This window comes from Bactrocera oleae, chromosome 5 (genome assembly GCF_042242935.1).
Source record: "Bactrocera oleae isolate idBacOlea1 chromosome 5, idBacOlea1, whole genome shotgun sequence".
NCBI classification, from domain to species: domain Eukaryota; kingdom Metazoa; phylum Arthropoda; class Insecta; order Diptera; family Tephritidae; genus Bactrocera; species Bactrocera oleae.
In genome coordinates, this window is record NC_091539.1 from 37,314,074 (window position 1) to 37,336,258 (window position 22,185).

The 22,185-nt window shown below is 33.7% G+C and overlaps 1 protein-coding gene and 1 long non-coding RNA gene across 2 annotated transcripts; both read right to left on the reverse strand.

Moving 5' to 3' along the window:
- Positions 1 to 6,741: 6,741 nt before the first annotated feature.
- On the reverse strand, positions 6,742 to 8,376 carry LOC138857423 (uncharacterized). Its single transcript, XR_011396493.1, has 2 exons — positions 7,020 to 8,376; positions 6,742 to 6,944 (listed from the first exon to the last, which is right to left on the reverse strand). It is a non-coding gene; the product is annotated as an uncharacterized lncRNA (long non-coding RNA).
- Positions 8,377 to 8,575: 199 nt separating this feature from the next.
- Positions 8,576 to 8,893, reverse strand: LOC106626620 (uncharacterized). Its single transcript, XM_070110287.1, has one exon. The coding sequence runs from the start codon at positions 8,891 to 8,893 to the stop codon at positions 8,576 to 8,578; it is 318 nt and encodes a 105-aa protein (XP_069966388.1).
- Between the last annotated feature and the right edge of the window lie 13,292 nt (positions 8,894 to 22,185).

Here is a 22,185-nt window from a genome sequence, read left to right on the forward strand (position 1 = left end):
CACTTTATCACTTATTTTCTTCTGCAACATTGGCAAAACAATTTTTTTTATTCATTTTCTTCGTTGTTTCTTTGTCGTTATTCAATTCATTCAACAATTGTAAAGGGTTTTGTTTTTGTAGCTGTCAAAAGAGTTACTTGTGTAGTGTACGTATATAAAATAACACTGACTGACAGTGCAAAACAAAAAAAAAAAAAAAACGGGACAAATGCACAAATAAATGCCTGACTGGTGACAACTGAAAAGGTTCGCGTAAAGTGTAACAACAGCTTTCGAGTGTGCAAGTATTTTGTATTAAAGCGCCTAAAAGTATGCGTACGCATGAGTGCTTACAGAAATGTGTAAAAGTATTTGGGGGTGTCCTGTCTTGTTGTTTTATTCGTTTTTTTTTATTGTTGGAGGATGCTAAACACATATTTTACAGCAACACCCAGTAAAGCAAAAAAAATTTCAAACAATTTATTAGTAATATCAGCGCTATCTATGGCCCACACTCTAACTATAAGTGGTCTTTAAGAAATGTCCATTATATTATATTAATTGACTCAAATATTACCCTTACGGAACAGTAAATTCTGATTTTGCTTTTGAATTTTAAGGTTTTCAAGTTAAGGGATTGTATTCTTTTGAATTTCAAAGAAACGAATTGCATATATGTAGAAAGTATATATATTTGAGAATATTTTCCGGATTTGTAAGAATTTTTTAACTTGTGTAACACCTCAGTGTTAACGGAAAAATTCTCCGAAACGGTTGACGAATCGACTTGAAACTTTTACACGACCTTCTACATATTTTTCAGGGAATGACTACATTTTTGATAATAATTTCGATTTTAAAGAGTAAAGTACAAATTTCATTTCCTATTCCTCGAGATAATATACTTAGTTCTTTTACTTTCACTGAAGCCTTCAAACGATTCGGCCATTGATCCATAGCGGCACGCATAGTATCTATTAGTATTAATGACGCTGCTCAAACCAAAAATTTTTTCAAACTTTCCAAATTTCTGTGGGGTATTGGACAGGCCATGTTCTCCAACTCTGACCACAAACTGTAGTCTAATGGATTCAAATCTGGACTTCCAGACGGAATCTTGATGGAAGACCCAATGCTCTCCATCGAAGAGAGTATTGCCTAACTGTATTACAAAGCCTTCTTAAACATCGTGCTGGCGCACTTTTGCTCAAGTTTTAACCTCTTTTTGCACAGACTTCCCACCCTTGCAGTAGACTTCCCACCAAACCTTTACAACAGCAGGTGTATGGTGACCAATTTAAAGCTTTAGAATACAAGTTTTTGAATCTTTCGGAGTTTCTTCGAAGATTTTGTCGATACACTTGTTAAAGAGTTCTTCAACATTGAAAATTTGTTCATCTGTAAATACTTTCATGGCCGTCGTCGCTTGCACCTCTAGAGTCTAATTTGCTTATGGCTGAATTGGTTCGACCCACGTGAGGACGACTACTCCTCTTTTGTTTATCAACTGAAAACGTTTGGAAAAATGGATCCATATTGAGGTAAACAAATATTCTCGAAATGTTAAGTTTTTTAAAAAGCTCATAGATTTCACTTGAGCTTTTTCCACGCTTTTGCCCCCCACCTCATTAACTAAATGAAAAATATGTGATATAAATTCAACCGAAGAGTTAAATTTAATATAATGAGTTGATGTAAAAACGTCAACTAGAAGACCGAAATTCATTATATTAGAGATATAAGGTTTAGACCAAAGTCTATACCTTTATTAGGTATATGGGGGCTAAGGAACGCATTGAGCCGATTTAATCCATTTTTGTAAAAACAGACAAACTAATATCAGAAAGGGACTCTCTCCGAATTGCAAAAATATATATCAACGATTGCCTGATATTTCTGGTGAAAAGTTAGCAATAGACACTGGGATCCCCATATTAGTATCTGTGGGCTTGAAGAGTTTTGGTCCGATCTTGAGAATTTTTAGACGTGAGGTGTCATACCTTGAAGGCACTATTCGTGCAAAGTTTTATCCGAATATATTAGTTAGTGCTTGATTTGTGTCTAGTAGTTCCAGAGATATATCATTTCCCCTCAATGTGGTCGATGCCAGGCCGATCGTCCAATTTTTACATCGGCTCTTAATAAGCCCCCTTGTTCCATCTCTGATGAAAAACTTAATGTCTCTGACGGATTTAGTTATTGATTTTTGACACTTTTAGTAGCTTTTCATCATCATCAGATTTTACCTATTTTCACACTGTCTAAGAGGTGTCGAATTAATTTGTCCTGTGCAAGTTTGAGTGATATAAATTTAATGGTTTGGGATATATATATATATATATAAAATATTTTTGTATCTTAATTTGCGGCTTAGTTAAGTAAATTTTTCAAGTTTTCGTGTAATAGCATTTTGTGGGCGTGGCAATAGTTTGATTACGGCCATCTACCATACCGAATTTTTTATGATGGCAAGGAACATGTATATTAAGTTTCATCCTGATATTTTAATTTTTACGCAAGCACTGATACTACAGCTTGCACGAACAGACGGACGGACAGACTGACAGTCACCCGAATTTCAACTCCTATCGTCATTCTGATTATTTATATTGTTCATACTTGTATATAACCTCATATCTGTCTCGACAATATGTTGCAAGTGTATACAAATAATGGCATTTTTTTCTGCGAGTTTGTCCTCGGAGTATGCATTGTAAACTTTTTAACACAATTTATGGCAGGACTATGTACTTTATGATCAGCGATTTTTGAGTTTGGAATAGCATGAATAACATCTTTGTTGGAAAGCTTTTGTCATCGAGCTTTCTGGCTTGCAAACAGTGAAAGCTTGATGAAAGGTAAGCTTATGAGTGGCCGTACATGTTTCTTTCTCTTTTCACTTCTAAAACAAAGTAAATATTTTTTAACAGTTTTTAAAACTTCTTTGTTTCAGTATATCTTTTTTCTAACTCTGTTTTGGCTCAGTGGGTGAAATACTATATTCAGTATTTTTATAATGGAAACGCCAAATGTACGACATATGAAAGTAAAAAAATTATTGAAAACATATTTGTAACGCATCAGTAAACATTTTATTGCTTCGCCAGCCTACTCGGCCCTCGACCACAAAAAGGCAAGGCTATACGGACCATTTGTAAGTGCGCTTAAAACGAGCAGACATACATACAAATGTACGTACGAGTATATGTGAAAGCATTTGCGGCTTGTCAAAAAGGGAATTGTCATGGCATTTATGTGTCACCTTATCTGCGCATATAACACTTATTGTAGATGGTGTGGAAATATTCATGTATACTAGACATGTCTCTCTTACGAGTCGCCATTTGAAAAGTTGTGAAAATAATAAAAGGTAATGTGTGAATATAACCCAAAAATTGTGGATGATTGTAAGTATGTTAACGTGAATTCAATTCATCGAAAAAGGATACAACGATTGGGAGTATTTCAATTGGATAGGATGTGTTTGTATATACTCGTAAGGTTGCTCACTCTATAATGTAAAACTAGTATGAATCTCAAAGCCAATTAGCTAGTCTAAAAGTCTTTCATCATACTAGAATGAGGACTTGCTTCCGTGGCTGTGTTAAACGATGTGTAATTGGCCTGAGTCCGGCCAGAAGTACTATAGTAGTTTGGAATAGTAGTCCTGTTGAAGTTAACCCCCTAGTTTGGGTCTATTCACTATAATTTTGATGGTTTGAAAAGGGATATGAACGAGTACCTGATCATGGAAAAACTGAAACAGTTTTTGGTAGTTCATTATGATCTTTTTTCTACAGAAATATTCAAAAATTATGTTAAAATCTTGGTTGCCAAAGCAAGATCTAGATAGCTTAAATCTGTTTTTTGCATTAAACCGAACTGTGTTATAATATTTTCCAGTTTCACATTATACCAGAAAATGCTAGATGAAATGTTCCGTTAAGTAGTTGATATAAATATTAAGTTTTCCAGAGAGAAAATTTAAATTTTGAGCTTATTTTTCTTCTTCGTTTACTAAGTTAACGGCATTTCGTTCATGGGGCAATAATCAAATTTGTCTTCTTGGAATACCAACTTTCTCAGTTTTGTAAATTTTAACATAAGTTATTGCTTGCTCGGACGGGCGAACGGTCAGATAAGCAGTGGTTCGGAAACTGATGTGTCTCTCATCTCATTTTAAATGCGCGCGAGTTAAGGAAGTACTACTTATCACATTATATCACCAAAATATTCTAAATAAGTTAGAAAGGCTTAACGTCGGATGTTACCGAACATTTTATACTTTTGCAACAATCAAAGCTCGGGAAATTCCCAAAAATTGTAGACGAAGTGAAATAACCTAAAAGTGGACGGTACCACGCCCATGGTCCATATTTGACACCGGCTCCTATAAAACCCTCTCGTTCCATCCGGATGTAAAATTTAATGTCTCTGACTATTTTAGTTATTGCTTTATCGCACTTTTAGTAATTTTTAACAAAACCGATATATGGGTAGTGGGCAGGGTTATCATCCGATTTCACCTATTTTCACACTGTCATAAGAAGGGTTGAAAACATTTGTCTTGTGCAAACTTATGTACATTAAACTTATTAGAGGGCGGGGCCACGCCCACTTTTTAAAGATTTTCAAACTACAGGTTTCTCTTTTTAATGTGATTTACTGTGCTAAATTTGAGTTCTGTATCTTAATTTACAGCTTAGTTATGGCGCTTTATACGTTTTCGATTAATGGCGTTTTGTGTTCAGTGATCCGATTACACCCATCTAATAGTATTAAGTATTAAGTTTCATCAAAATATTGATCATATATATATACTTTTATATATTAAAACCTACTACCAATCTTGATTAGTTTTCGGTGATACAAATAGCCGTTAGGTGAACAAGACTACAAGTATTATACTCTGTAGCAACATATTGCAAAAGTATAAAAGTATATTGCTCCTACTTAACATAAAAACACTTTCTTTTATTTGCTTTTCTGGCATCAGTAGAAACATCAGTCTTGTTTTGAATGCTACAGCAATAATCAGCCATCATATTTGCATTCCAACGACTCTGGTATCGCTCTTCCATAGTGCGAATATTCTGATGATAGCGTTCTTAAGGCGCCTAATTTATTTGGGAAGCGGTCTAAATGGCTGAAGAGGAAACGCATCTTGATACTCATGTTACGTCCTAGTCTCTGGAAGTGCAACATGAACTGCTCAATGTGTTTAATGAAGTCTGGATACTTTTTATTTTCTAAGAAATTTTTCAAAACCCTAATAAGTTCAATCCATGTCGCTTTATCCTTATCTGTCATACAATTTGTAAAATGTTGACCCTTTATTAGTTCCCTGATTTCACGACCGTCACAATTACTAGTCTTAATTTTTGCTGTGCTAAATTTTGTAAATATCTTACTGATTTGCTTAAAACATTCCCCATCATTTTAGAGCTTATACAAACTGTTATACTTGTATCAGACTTAATTTTATACGAAGAGGTGGTAATATAATGCGGTCTCTACCTACTAGTCTCTACCCGGTACTAAATTCACTCTGAAAGGCCAAACTTGTTTAGTCCAGTGTCCTGTCTTGGCACGGCTATCTCATAAGCACATGAAACAAGGGTATTTAGTATATGCTCCTTGTCGACCCAGAAGAAAATTTACCGTTTTCAGATCGACGCATATCAGCCAGTTATGTTCTATGTATTTTATTCCCAAAGCAGGCCAAATAGGCCTTTTTTTTATAGATACAGACGCATTTAAACGGCATTCTCTAAATCTATACAGTCACCACAAACAGCACTTCGGATTATTTAAACAAGGTCTTCCTAATGTAGACACAGCGGTTTCTTTTTAAAATTAGTAATTTTTCGCCATAAAAATGAATTCAAATAAGTATTTCAAAGTACCTGTATAATTGAAACTAGCGTTGTAAGAAAGAAACTGAGGGTGGATAAGAAACCAGTTAATAAACTTTATAAAACCAAAAAGTTTAATTTTGGTTACCAGTGTAATAAAAAAGATTTTCGTAGAGGTGTTTAAGAACCTATTTCTCAGAGTATCAATTTTTTTACTCACCCAAATACATATCTAGCAGATAAATACAATTTTTTCGTACATTTCTTTAGCTAATACATACTCAGCGAATAACAGTCTAATAACGACGCAGGGCATACACAAATTGTAACCAAAATTTGTTTTGTCTGATACAATGCTCTTTTGACTTCGGAAGCGAAGTTCTCATAAGCTATACAAGACCCTTCAGTTTCTTGAAAACTTTGGGGTAATGAATGTCAAGGAAACAACTCAAGTTGAAGATGATAAAAAATCATTACCTCTGTGAATGGCAGTACTTGAAATTGAGCAGTTTAAAGGGAAAAGATTACGAATTTTTTAATTCCAGGGAGTTGTTGAATGGTGCTTATTTAAATCGCACTTGGGAGCACAATGAGTCTCATAAACACTTAAACACGCCCACTTGGGGCCAGGCTCTATCAGGTGTTTTTCGAAATTTTTTGCGAATTTTCCTCGAAGGGTATTCATAGTAAGAATCACAAACTCGGAAAAATAATTTTTTTACAATGACTTTACTTTATCGTCTATGGTATTTTGCGTATCCTTGAGTTTAATAACATAGAATTTCTTTAAAGAAAATCTTTTTTTTTTTATATGTAGGTTCATATATAATGCACAATGTATTCACAAATATTACCGATTGATTAATTTCCCAATAATATAAGTAATACATACATCAAAACACATATGTATAGTGTTGACCCATAATCGTTTATTTATTTATATGTATTGGACGATATACATGTATGTTTACAAAAATTTGTATATAATACTAATACATACTTTTATATACAAATAAGCTCTCCTCCACTCATTTTGCTCCACTTAAGACTGATAGGTGCCTATGAATGTGTCACACGTGGGGCAGAAATCGTTTGCATTTGGCATGTTTACTATGAAAGTATGGCAAACAGCAGCAACAGGTGTATAAAATTAATAAATGATTATAAACGTACATACTCATATACCATGAAAGCAGTATACACTCCAAATGCTTTTTTATGGTCGAACGATATCTAACAGTCGTCTTCACGGTGCACTCGCATTGTGGACATCGTAGTTTTGCAGATTGTGGACCCACCGGCGGATTTGGATTGGCGAATACTTTCGGAATACAAGACATCTCATTGCGCATATCGCCATCAATTTGTAGGCCAGCATACAGTTGCCTAATTTTGGTCACATTCACAGTTATTTATTTATTTGTTTTTATTTAGCACTTAATGAAACTTTATCCAGAATAAGTGACGCCCTCCAGTAGCACAAGCTTTATAACAACCATTGTATAAATCTACAAGGTAGGCTTATACAATGGCCGTGTGTGAACTACCGATCACAACTAATGCACAGCTATGGCTTTCGACTTCGTTTGAGTGACGCCTGTTAATGGAAACCTTGCAAGAACTATATACACACCTATGTTTATGCATACATATGTATGTAGTTTCACATTTGGCTGTTGTTGCTGCCCGGTTTGAATGGCCCGTCCAATATAAATGCATCAAAGATATACCTCGGGCGGATCAAAGTATATTCCATATTTAAAACTTGAGCAATGAACTCCAATGATCCATATTGTCTCAAAATTTTTGCACGATTATAACTCGCTAAGCCTTAGAGAGTAGCGATACAAACATCTAACTGTTAAAGATTCAATAGAAAGTTCAAATCACATGCGGAGAGCAAGAGGTTGTATTGCTTTAATGAGGTATGTATCTTCCAAAAACAAGAAGCGAGGCACGATATTGCTTTTTTTCTTTTTTTAGGGATTTTGAAAACTTTTTCGTCAGTTGCTGTGCATTCGCAATTATAGATGTGTAATACTAGTGTTAAGGGGGTTGTCTACCTTCGTGAACCGATTTTTGAAAAAATCAATACTTTTTTGCATATTTCTAATGTAGACAGAACTAATGAAATGCCTTATACAGCATTTTATCGAAAGCACATCTGATTTAAAAAAAAAAAAAACTTTTAGATTTTTTAGTCTTTTTTTAGCTTGAGAACCCGGTTAAAATTTATTCTAAATCGCTGCCATTTTGTCAGATTTTGAAACATTAAATATTTTTTGATTTCAAGTTTCTGAAGCTAAAATCGAATGGAAAATGCTGACTACAGGTAAATAAAATTTTGGATATTAAATTTCTTGAAACAAGTCTAGTTGGAATTAGCAATATAAAAAGAACTTACATATAGGAATACATACGGAATGAATATATGACTGTTTATTTATAATAAAATGTTCACAAACGTACTCATATAAGCATGTAAAACATATTGATAATACGTTTTACTGGTAAGCTCTCCTTTTCTGCACTCTTTATGCGCACTTAAGATTGATAGGTGCCTATGAATGTGCCACACATGGGGCAGAAATGATTCGCATTTCGGCATGAGTTCATACAGTACGGCAAACAGCAACAACAACTGTATAAAAAATATATAACAATTACATATGTATATATATATCCAAATTACGTATGTACATATAAGTACATATAAAAGCGTAAATATTCCAATAAGATGCTTACCAAGTCCACGAAAGCAGTATACAAGCCAAATGAGTTTTTGTGGTCGAACGATATCTAACAGTCGTCTTCACTGTGCATTTACATTGTGGACACCGTATTTGGGTAGATTCTGGCCCCACCGGCGGATTTGGATTCAGGGGTATAGTCGAAAAGTTAGGCATCTGAGGCTCACCTGTCATCTGTACACCGCTGCTGCTCGGCTGCGCTGAAGTTACATGGTCAGTTTGCATGTAGGCTGGTGGCGGTGCCGACGCATTGCTCATTTCGCATGGCAATTCAATTATGCCAGCATACGGATGCTTATTAGTGGCCATATTCAGATCACAATTTTTTATAGCTTTTTCTACACACTTTATTCAGAAAGACGTCGCTTTCCAAACTATTGTGTAAGAACTACCGATTAGAACTAAAGCGCTGCTCTGATTTCGCCTTCGTTCGAGTGAAGCGCGCTAACGGATCTTTCGTGTGTTCTCAAATCATATGAGCGACAATAGTTGGCTTAGTATTGGTGGCTTGGTGTTTGGGTAGCGCTACTTGCATGACTCAAATGTAAACTCTTGCATGAGCTATATACTTAAGTATATATATAGTTTATGGTATACATACTTATATGGATTCCATATATTCCATATTATGGAACGTGTTCAACGGAGGAAGACTTTGTTGTTTATTATCGGCAAGTTCACTGTTGGTATACAATAGTTGCAAACGCCAAGAGAGTGGTTTAGTCCCTAGTGCTCTTTTAGTGCTTTTTTCAACTCTTAGATATGGAATAACATGAAATAATTAAAAATATTTAGACCCTTGGCATTACTGTATATAATAAAGATTTAGATTCACCAGTAATTTAACATTGTTTGAAAAAAAGATTAATTTTATTGAAAACGTATTAATGCAATTGAAAGGTGATATACAATAAATAATTACTGCTTTCAGTGAAAGGATTTTTTACGGATTCTAAAACTTTGTCGGGCGTTGATTGAGGGTGGAAAAATATTAGTTTTAATCAATGGCATCAAACGAAATCTACTTCAGAATTCTGTATAGAAATTAAGGCGCACATTTAGTGTGACGGCCTAAAAATGGCGATTTGTACGACTACTGTTGCAGTTGTTTAAAAATTTCAAGTGTATATTTATGTATGGCTCATTCCATCCAAAATTTGCATTCAAACATTTGTTTTGTGTAAATTATTATACTCTTGTAACATGTTGCTACAGAGTATAATAGTTTTGTTCACCTAACGGTTGTTTATATCACCTAAAAGTAATCGAGTTAGATATAGTGGTATATATATAATATATAAATGATCAGGATGAAGAGACGAGTTAAAAACCGGGTGACTGTCTGTTCGTCTGTCTTTTCGTCTGACCGGCCGTCCTTTCGTGCAAGCGGTAACTTGAGTTAAACTATGAAGTTATATCTTTATGAAACTTGGTACCCATGTTTCTTGGTACCGTAAGACGGTTGGTATTGCAGATGGGCGTAATCGGACCACTACCACGCCCACCAAACGCCATTAATAAACAAGTAAGGAAGGGCCAAGTTCGGATGTAACCGAACATTTTATACTATCGCAAAGTCAAAAAAACGAGTATACCGTTTTAGATTTCTTTGTGGATTTTGCCGCCTTGTTCTAAGTTGACCGATATATTCCGTAAAAAGTCAACTATAGGCACATATATACATATTCAGTACCTAGGCGCTTAAACAGTTTTGGTCCGATTTAGAGAATTTCTGGTCACAAGGTACTTTAAATGTATTATTCACGCAAAGTTTTACGCCGATATAATCATTGTTGCTTGATTTGCATACTGGAAAGTGAAAAAATCAGATGAAATTTGAAATGATGTTATATGGAAAATAGGCGTGGTTGTAATCCGATTTCGCCCATTTTCGCACTATAACATAGAAACAGGAGAAGAATATTATGTACCGAATTTGGTTAAAATCGATTAAGCAAATCCCACGATATGGGTTTTCACCTAAAAGTGGGCGGTGCCATGGCCACTGTCTAATTTTGAGCGTGGTTCCTATAAAATCTTCTTATACCATCCCAGAGATAAAACTAAATATCTCTAGCTTGTTTAGTGCTTGATTTATCGCGCTTTTAGTAGTTTTTAACAGTATCGTTATATGGGGAGTGGGCGGGGTTGTCACCCGATTTCACCCATTTTCACACCGTCGACAGAGATGCTAAAAACATTACATTTGTTCCCAGTGAGTTTTGTTATTATAGTTTCAGTGGTAAAGGAGATATAAACATTAAACTTAGTAGGGTGCGGGACCACGCCCACTTTAAAAAAAATTGTGACTGCAGATGCCCCTCCCTAATGTGATCCTGTATACCAAATAAGAGTCTTGTGTCTTATTTTAGAGCTTATTTATGGCGTTTTGTGGGCAGTGGTCCGATTACGCCCATCTGCTATACGAACCGTCTTACGGTACCAAGAAACATGGGTAGCAAGTTTCATAAAGATATATCTAGTTTTAGTCAAGTTACAGCTTGTACAGACGGACGGACGGACGGACGGACAGTCACCCGGATTTCAACTCGTCTCTTTATCATTTATATATACAAGTATATATAACCTTATATCTAACTTAATTAGTTTTAGGTGATAAAAACAAGCGTTAGGTGAACAAAACTATTATACTCTGTAGCAACAAGTTGCGAGAGTATAAAAAAAATCACTTTTGTAAAAATACGTCCGTTCATTTCAAAAATATTCTAATATTTAGTCAGTATTGTTATTGAGCTTTGCCTAACAGTGTTGCTTAAACTAATTTTAAACTATTATTTAATTTTATATTATAAAGTTTAGTATTATGTACAATATGTCTCACTCTAAGGCACAGAGTAATATTAATTTTAGACCTAGTCTACTTTTATCATTTCCCATTATCATTCTAATTTTCCATGTATAAAATTAAGACTAATGAAGCCTTTTGATTTAATGACTATAATGTGAAAAAAGTTTCAATTTTACAGTGGTTTAATTAAACCACTTCTCTTTTTATAAGTTGAGAGATGTTCTGTATTCATACTTGGGTTATGAGTTTTTAGTACTTGCTTGACCTTTTCTTACCGTTCGGAAGTCCTCTGGTAGAAAATAAAACCCTTAAGAGTTCATTGAGCGATCGCAATCGGACTGATGAAACTTCTAAAAGCTAAAGGATTAAGAGTAAAAGATCCGTTGTTGGAAGATGTTTTACAATTTTTGACAAATTGCAATAGGAATTTGGTATCAAAAAGAACTTTTTTTCAAATTAATGTCCATGATAAGATTGTAAATAATTTATCACTGGTAGATCAACCACAAGAAAATGATGGATATGCGGCTATAAAAACGCTGAACGTTTTAGAAATGCTATCGTTGACGTTTGAGAAATTTGAAACTTTTCAGTATGTTCTTTTTAAACGGTTTTTCTCCAGGCGAATCTTCAAGAAAGGTCGCTGTGACTGCAAATAGAAGCATATTTGAAATTTTGTTTTAAACTAGTATATTCCCGATAACTGGACCTGCTTTAATTAAATGAACAAAATTAAAAGGTAAACGTTTCATAAACAAATCTACTACATTTAATACACTTTTGCCTTTGAAAAATAAAAAGGCAACATAAACATTTCTAATTGAGATTCTTAAACGGTGTAAGAAACATTTGTTTTCCTTGACAAAAGAATGCACATCGGAACCCATACATCTGCGTAGAAATGAAATTTATATTTCTAAGCTCGTGTGCCGCTTAAATACGCTGGGATTTGTGTAATGCGAAAGCGAGTCTTTGCCATTTTTTTTATTTGCCCGAAATCGCTATCAAGTGTTTTTTAATACCCGCAATACATCCGCACATACCTACACACACGCCTTTTTGCACACACATAATGGCGCTTGCTTGATGCTATTTGCCGTTTGAATGCTATGAGCACATTACCCACCTCACATGGCAATCGCTTCTATGAATTTCTGTTAAATTTAACGCGTAACAGTGTTTGAATGCCTGTGTGTGCGGATGTGCTTTAAAGTGTTATGTTCATGGCGCGCATTCGCAACTTCCCTGACCCGGTTTTAGCAACCTTAACACACTAAATATGTGCCACCCTGCTGCTGAGCGGATGCCCTTCGGGAGCATCTTAAACCACGGCGACATTCAAACGTGCTGTTGCTGCCGTGGCAGTGATTTGACTTTGACGTGGTACATATAGTATTGTGGCAAAGTTGTAGATACATATGTATGTTATATATATTATATATAAACGATAAACATATATGTTATATGGTACATACTTATTTCTAAATGTATATCGTTGACGCGGCAAGTGAGTAACTCGTTGCTTGTTGGTGTTGTAGTTTTTTTTTCTGTTGATTGCTTTAGAAACGCGTTGCTCCAAATGTCGCATAAATGTTTGCCTTTACGAGCCATTATCAGTAGTTCTATGCTGCTATATGCTGGGGGTATTAAGTTTTAGTGCTTCGCACTTATTGTTGTTGATTTTTGCTTATATGATTCTTCGAGTGGAATTTAATTTGATGGCATTAATTTTTAAGTATTTTTATTTCCTTCACGACTGCAGACACAATAAAAACAAACATATATTATTAGAGTATAAGTAAAACAACAATATCAAACCCGCTCAGATCGTAGAAATATAGAATATTTTATTTCGATAAAAAGGCTACCCACATACTAAGTAAATGTATATATGTATATGCATCTTATAGATACCTCTCGAAAACTCTTTGTAGAAATGTAATATGGCTAACTTTTATCTGAAAGTTTAGATCTTACAAACCATTTGATGACTTTAAAAATGAAGTTAAATTATATTCAAACTCAAATTAATATTTAGCCTAAAGTTAGGTTCGGTCGTAGGGCTTATCCTCACACCAAACCAAAACTAACAATATATCTTATTTGACTCCTTGATATTAATCCCCATACCTGGATCGCCTAAGCGTTTTGAGTTTACCACAAATTCGTTAAGGCGGCTTATACCAATTCCAGCCACTTCGCTAGCTTTGGCAATTTTCATCCGACAAGGCATGTGGCTTTCCGCATGTCAGCCAACTGATCAGTGTCCAGTTAGACTACCTTGCCAAAAGCAACCGCAGCTATGGTAGCCTTCACAGAACTTGTTTCCGATCGTTCAATTTTTAAGGCAGCAATATAATATAGTGATCTGATCTGAACAATTTCTTCGGAGATTGCATTATTGGCTTAGGCAATAACCCACGTCAAATTTAAAAGTTTTCCATGCAAGCCCTTGAATCCGAACGTTCAGTATGTGTGGACACTATGTGCTATAGTGATACGATTTTAAGAAAAATTATCTTTTAAATTAAAAAAATATAGTGCATTTGGGACATAAGAAGGTAAGTTTACATAAAATTTCGTGAAAAGATTATTGTTTTTGTATAAGGTTTTTCATATAAATTTTGATGTTATGTAAAAGGGTGTAAATACAAACGTTGTATATATTTTCATTATCTACAACTTTGCCACATAACTTTTCTCAATAGTTTTGTCTTGGTTTTTTCGTAGTTTTGTCGAACCACCCCCTCCCGACCACAGATCGCCCGTAAATAAGTATTCCTTTTAGGTTGGTTATTTTATCTTTCTTTACCAAGGGGTAAATCACCTACTGTGATTTGCTGTTAAAAATAATCTACCCTGGTCTACCAGGTGTATATGCTTTTTGCGATTTTTATCCCATCCTTTAATTTTCGGTGGCCACTCAACAAACACTTTTTGTTGAAGTTGTTATTTACAAATTGTATTTGTTTTATTATCTTTAATTTGAGCAAAAGAAGTAAGAAATAAATTCTCGAAAGTTAGAAAAATAGTATTAAAGGTCATAACTTAAATTTTTTTTTGGTTTTTTTTCTTTGTTATTTAATTTTTGATAACATAGAAATTTAAGTATTTTTTAAACAAAATGTTCATTTAATCAATATTGTGTAATATATTCCTTTTACAAAGCACCTACATATACATACATATCTATCTAGTTATTACATTTTATGGTATATGCAATAAACATTTTAAAGTATTTTCAGAGTATATAAAAATCGCAACTGGTAACCTTATTGGTAAGCAACGCTGTAGAGAACTCTTTTATTTGACACCTCAATAGCCGTAATCTCTGCTAATTCACAAAATGTGTAAGCAAAATAACATTTAAGGAGAAGCAACAACTACCGTAATTCATGTAGCGAGTGCATTACTCTTCGAAATGCAATATGAGAGTGAACACACACAACGGGCGCCTTCTCCATGTGCTGGATCACATACAACAATCACAACAGCATCAATGCAGGTCTGTGGAAATCTCAACACTCACTTCATATTTGCTCAGATTTAGTCAATTGTAAAGTAATGTACACTCATAGTTTCAAGAAATTTGTGTTTTATATTCCTGACAAATACCAGTTGTGCAACATATGGTGTTGTGAAAAAATAATCAAACAATTTTCTGTTTACCATATAAAAGGACAATGATTCAAATTAATTTTGTTTTATTAATTATATTCCATATATATTTAAATAAATAGGGATAAGTTATATATTATTTCGCGTCTAATTCTATTCTGAACTAGTGGCCTTCGACCGCGCTTCAAAATAATAACCCTCATCAAACGAATACCTGTGTTAATCAACTGAACTGACAGTTTTTGCACTGTCTGTAATAAATTGATTTTATTTATTGTGATGTATCTGGGTATATATTATATATTGTAAGTAACACAAAAGTCAGTGTTACATAAAAGTCAACGAAAATCGTTAACATTAAACTCAGGGTCGTCAATTTCAACTGTGTCGTAATTTTCTTCATTAGTTAATGCATAACGCATGTCATCCAGTAGATTCTGTGTAGTTGTTTGGTGAAGACGTTTTTATGGAGGAACAGTATCAGCCAAATCCTCAGATTCCACTGTAGGGACTTCTGGTTCCTTTAACTCTATTCCTACCTGAAGAGTTTCATCTACATAAATTGGATAAACCTGGATCGTCTCCATACTGCTTTTATAAAAAGTTTTGACGATAATCACAATGCCAGGTATTGGTGAAGAAGTTTCGGACTCCGACGGCTCCTTATTCCATTCTTAAACCAACGATTTTGACATGTGAGATCATTAATCATATTGCCGAGATTCCCTCGATACACTTACTCCCTAATGCTGTGATTGCTGGTTGAACATGCAGTAGTGTCACCGAAAATTTGGTGTAACCATGGTACTGTTTTTCACCATCAGTACAGATTCGTGATGTATAAACCTTTTAATATAAGGCCACAAATGCCTTACGATTTCCGTTCACGCGGCAAAGGCGACAGATTTTTTTCTCCTTACGCAATATGCCCAATACCGTTATGGTATTTTATCCGGTTGAAGGCCCATGATTTTATTTACCTTTTGTTAAAAAAGTTTCATCGATTTGAACGTTTTTCCCACACCGCCGAGACAAAACTCTGAGTTGGAACATATTACCTCAGGTTACTGTAGTATTCAACTACAGTAGTACAACTCAAAACATACTCATCGTTTTGCTTCCGCCAGTTAGTCAAATGTGTATGCACCGTCGTCACATTCATTTTCGTCACAAAACAGCAGATTATTGCTAAAACTTTCTTGGGAGCTAAATGGCACGTAATTCTATCGATTTCCATGGAATTAATCCCACTTCCTCAAAAAACTTGCGCGCTCGATTCAATAAGCGTTCCAAAAGACGAAAACGAAACAAATTAGCAAAGCTTTCGATGTAAGTTTGGATGAGGCATTGCATTAGCCATTTTAAAATTATTATCAATGGAAAAATCAGAAAAAGTCACAAGAAATCACAAAACAACATTTATTTACTTCGCTGTTAAGAAATCAAAAAAGAGAAGAAAAAACTTAACGGAAATATTTATAGAAATGTATTCATTCGTTGGAAATCCTCTAAATAGTTAGAAGGCTAAAATATTAGAGTTTCCATTGGTAATAATTATTGTTTAATATTTTTTTTCCTATTTATTAAATAATATATGCATAATATAAAATCCAAATGTATGATACACGTGTTAATTTTGAAACATTGTCTCCTTATATCTCTAAAGTTGATAAATTTGTTGATCATTTTTTCATAACACAATATGTGGCAACACTGGTATTTGTTTGAATGTGAACGCACACCTTTTTTGAAACTGTGACTGTGCAAAGTAATTTTTAATATTTATTTAGTATATTTAAATAAAATGCACAATCAATCTATATTTTGTATATATATATTAAAATGTGTATGGATATTTCCAATGTCTGAGGCGGGCATATGTGCATACATTTTTTAATCCAAAGGACCTCCTCCTCCGTCCATACCATTAGATCGCGGCGCTAAGATAATCGTAATTTTGCCAATGCGTAAGTGATCTAATCAAAGACAAATTAATGTGGTAAGTTAAATCAAATTATTTAAATATTTAAATATTTCTTTTTCTTATTAAATAAATGAAAATAGAAATATTCATACCTATTGCTGTGGAAAACTCATGAATCAATTTATATCTATATATATTCGGTATCCTAAATCCTCGATTTCTAGCTTTGAAAATTTGTTTAATGATAAATTATTTGAGAAGTTTCATAAGATAAATAGATTGCTGCCATTATAACTTCAGGGAAAGTTTGCTTTATTGATGCTTTAAGGGGTTATATCCACTTGCAAATAAAAAAATGCGTTTTTGTAAAGAAGCATTTTATTTGACAAATGGGTCAAAATAAGTTAATGTACTTTAATATTCGACGGTTCCTTTTTGAAAATGGATTCTCTTATTCCCTAGCCAATCACTAAGAGGACTCCAATAGTTGGTGATTGGCGGTGGGCAAGATTTAGTTAAAATTATCTGAAATTGCAAACAGGAATTTCAATTATAATCTCTCACATTGACCGATATTTGAGAAATGATGAGAAATATGTGATATAAGCTCAACTGTGGAGGCTAAATTTAATATAATAAGTTGATGTGGAAATCATCAACAAGAACATCAAAGTTATTTATATTAGGGATATGAGGTTTAGACCAAGATCTAGATCAATTCCATTCATATTCAGTGGTAAACCACATACTTTTCAAGGAAACTTGTTCAAATAATTTCCTTAAAATATTGCATTATGACTAACCTGTACGGTTTAAAGTCAGGTGGAAAGTCGGAAATCATTATATATGTTACAGATATTGGGGGCAGAGAAAGAAAGCTTTATATTTGGCATATGGAGTCTAAGGAATGGACCCGATTTTATCTATTTTTGGGAATACCACGTAGTATTAATATGCCCCATACTAATAATGTACTCCCTGAGTTTCATTAAGGTGTACTTAGCATTACCAGTTATATGGGGTAAATTTAGCCGGATGTTTCAAAATCCTTAATATCAGTTATAAGGGACTAGTGCAAGCTTTCACCCTATGTTATCCATTTTAAGCACAAATATACTTGTACATTGTTACTCTCTCGTTTTCACGAAGATAATTGAATATTGGCCGATATTTGCGGTATAAAGTGAAACGGCATTTCGGAAATCTTTGGATTAGGTGTATGGCAGCTACGAGAAGCCGTCATCTGATTCAATCCATTTTCGAAATACAGGCTTACTGTTAGGAAGCTGTTTGCTTATCTAAATAATATATACCACGAACTGATCGATATATTCGATAAAATTTTCGTTGTAGGAATTTGGGTCCACTTATTCGGTATCTGGAGCATTGAACAGTTGTAGTCCGATTTGCACAATTTTTGGTCATAAAGGGGTCATACTTTAAGCGCACCATTCGGGAAAAGTTTTATCCCGATACAATTATTAGTGCTTGATTTACATACGAGAAAGGTAAAAAGTCAGATGTAATTTAAAATTGTGTTATATGGGAAGTAGGCGTGGTTGAAGTCCGATTTCGCTCATTTTTGCACTACAACATAGAAATTTCAAGATATTACATATCTAATTTCATCACTCATCGTCTTATTTTGACGGCTCCCATAAAGACCTCTTGTACCATCTTGGGTGTAAAATTTAATGTCTCCGAGGTATTGAGTTATTGATTTATCCCACTTTTAGTAGTTTTTAACAAAACCGTTATATGGGGAGTGGGCTGGACTATCATACAATTTCAGCCAAAAATTTTGCCCTAAGCGAATTTTATTATTGGGATATTAAACCTCTTGGCGGGTTAGCTGATACAAACAACAGTTAGGTGAACGAAATTATTATACTCTGTAGAAACATGTTGCAAGAGTATAAAAGTGCAATAGCGATCGGAGAATTTTTCCCCGAGTAACCACTGTATCAAATTTAAAAAAGGTAGATTAAAATAAAACTCATCTAAAGATATTACTGAAATAGCTGATTGATCCGAGCGGCCACACTTTAAAAGGATGTTACTTAAAAATTATTTGAGATATCGATTTAAAAGTTTAGACGGTTATTTTATAGCTTTAATCTATCAAAGTATTAATTTTTAAATATCACTTTAGGTGTACCGCTTAAGGCGATGGGAAACTCGAAACTCCTTGGAAGCACGAACTTAATGATAAATAAAGTTATAAACAAAGAAAATTCTAATTTCACAAAAGTATAATCTGTAGACCAACTTAAACTGTAAGCTCGATACGAGTTTTTTAAGAGCAATTATTGAAAACTTTAAATTATAAAGGTTTAATTATAATGTAATATGGGATTTAATCGAGAAACTAAGATAGTTCATGCCTAATCCCTATCGCGAGCAGATTCCAGCTTTTTACACTATTCTCTATAAACCGAGATTTATTCATTAACATTTTATGTTTCTAACATCAGTGACATAATTTTCACGAAACACATTCCAAGCTTATTTATATGCTCCTGTTTTGCCAAAGCTTTCACTAACTGTAGTTATAAGCGTGTAATGGATGTCAAAGTGTTTTTGTGCAACTTTTGCTTGCGTGGCTGTATCATATTAGTATTAATATTAGATATAGCAAGCAATATTAATTACAAGAATCACTAGATTTTTCTCACACACCAACAAAACCAGACGAGGCATTTGTGCTTAAATTCATTATGCTTCCATTGCGTAACAATTAATGCTCATGCAATTTTGATGACCTTATGAAATAATCATCAATCATAATAGTATAGAAAAAGTTTGCAAAAATACAAGATTAATAAAACTTGTCTCTCAAGTATTACAAAAATAAATACTTTTTTCAACAAACAAGCACAAATTGAAGAGATGCTTGTGTACTGCGTGGGTGTGGGTACTTTGGGAAGTATAGCTCAAATCACGCGAATAGTCTGATGAAGAAATATTGCTCGTTTATTTTAGTGAAACACACAGCGAAGTGGTGAAATGCGTAAGAAAGAAAGGGCGTTAACCGCAAACCTTAATAACCGCAAGCTAACCACAAAGAAAGTGGAAGGCATCGAACCAATAGTAAATAAGGATGAACTAAATTTAGACAGATTTGAGTATAAAATTATTTTTGGGACTTGGTCGAAAATAAATAATGTGGCCACTCTCACTTGATATTCTTGATATCTCTCATATATTTACCGATATTATAAATTGGCAATTTATAGTAAAAAAGGAAATTACCTAATTTCTTTTGAAAGGGTTCGGGGAAGGTATGGGTCGATGTTAATGATTTCTTTTTTTTCTGAATTAGAGTTTTCAGTTTGATTTTTGCCTTCACTTCTGTACAGGCCCATTCTAATTCGTGAATTCATCCAAATGAGGTCCTCTCTGCTAATATTTCGTTTTTGCTAATATATGTTAGAGATGTCGTCATGAAAAATTCCGTTATATGAGATATAAATATTATCAGCTGATATAACATAATTTGAAATATTCGTTGTTGTTGTCATCATTTAAAATATTTTCTAAACATTTATTTATAATGCCGTTGCGCTGATAGTACTAAATCCCTGTTCGTTTCCGTTATTTAAACCGTTATTTAGGTAGTTTAGATTTTTTAACACATCTTCCTAAAAGAATTTTTCAAAACTCAAATTATTTTCAAAGTATTGGCCATTTTAGTGTAGTCTTAATTTAAAATTAATAATAATTTAATTAATTAATTATTCATTTAATTATTAATTTAATTTAAAAGTTGAGAGTAAAAAATTTTTTTTTTTTATAAATCGAAAGTTGATATCTTGAAAAATAAGACACTAACATTTTATATTGATATCTCCAATAAATGAGTGACATGCTTCTAAAGTCCATCAGTTTATATATAAACAAATTTTTTTTAATCACATTTTTAAAATTTTGCTTGGTGACGACTCGGAGAAAAATGACCAGTTTTTTGATTTGATCAAAACCCGAAATTTAGCTGGCCTGAAATGAACAAAATTTTGGGTGAAAGTCTACTTTTTTTTAGCGCATGAATTGTTTTAGTTTTCGTTCACGGAGAAGTCTGAAATCACTATGGCAGTAGAGCACCCTTTTTAGCACCTTCGGAAATCGCTTACAACTCGAAAAAAATTAATTATTTTTCTCAAAAAGTATACCGTGTATTCTTAAACTATATATTAACTCATAAAATTTTAAATAAATTATATCTCTAGAGCTTGAGATCTAGTCGATTTACTTGAAATTTGACACGAATATTCTTTAAATATTTTTCTGTCGTACAAACCATAAAAAGCTCAAAATTTATAATTTGTAATATTTAAAACATAAAAAAAAATTAAAAAGTTAGAAAAAAAAGTTTGTGATAATAATAAGAATCCAATATTTTTGTATATTTGAAATGATCAATGGGGTAGAAATCGTTACGTTCAGGACGAGACTTTTTTCCCTCACTACTTAAAGAACTTATTACTTTGTGAATTTTTTTTGTAACTCTTAAAATGTGAGTAAACAAGTGATAAAAAGATCAGTTTCAGAATTCGAGCCTCTGGACAAGAATATCTCCATAGTACAAAATTATATAATATGTTACTCATACGCTATGCTGAGCGAAAAATAATATATTTATACGTGGCGACTGCCTGTAGGTGTGTGTATTGGCTCGCGCACATATCTAGTTATTAATTAATTACTTTCAGCCAAACCACTCATTTATTTTGCTCAAGTATCTTTTGCCGTCTGCTTTGTCTACACATTCGTTTGTGCGAGCGCAAAAGTTTCGCTTGATGTCTGCATCATCAAAGCTTTTCCAACTACTTTGATCCGCCTCCACCATTTACGCAGAAACTCAGTGTAACGGCAACAATCGCAAATATAATCAAATAAACCAGTTTTTGCTAGGCACCACTAACGTACATGCATATGTGTACATGTTATATAATATATATACATCTTTAACTACTTAAGTTGCCATGGCGTGTGCCTACGAGCGTGTCCTAATGTTATTACTGCACAGTGATTAACATGTGTGCCCGCCACATTCTTCATTTCTAACATTTGCAAGATTAATTTTATTCCTTGCACCATCTTCTTTCACTATTTCGGTTTTCTTTAATTTTTTTTTTTTGGTGCCTGCATTTGCCGTTTTTCATTTATTATGGTTGCGCTTGGCATTCTTGACCAGCTGCGCAGAAACCAATTTAGCGAGAACATACAAATTCGCACATGTGTGTAAGTGTA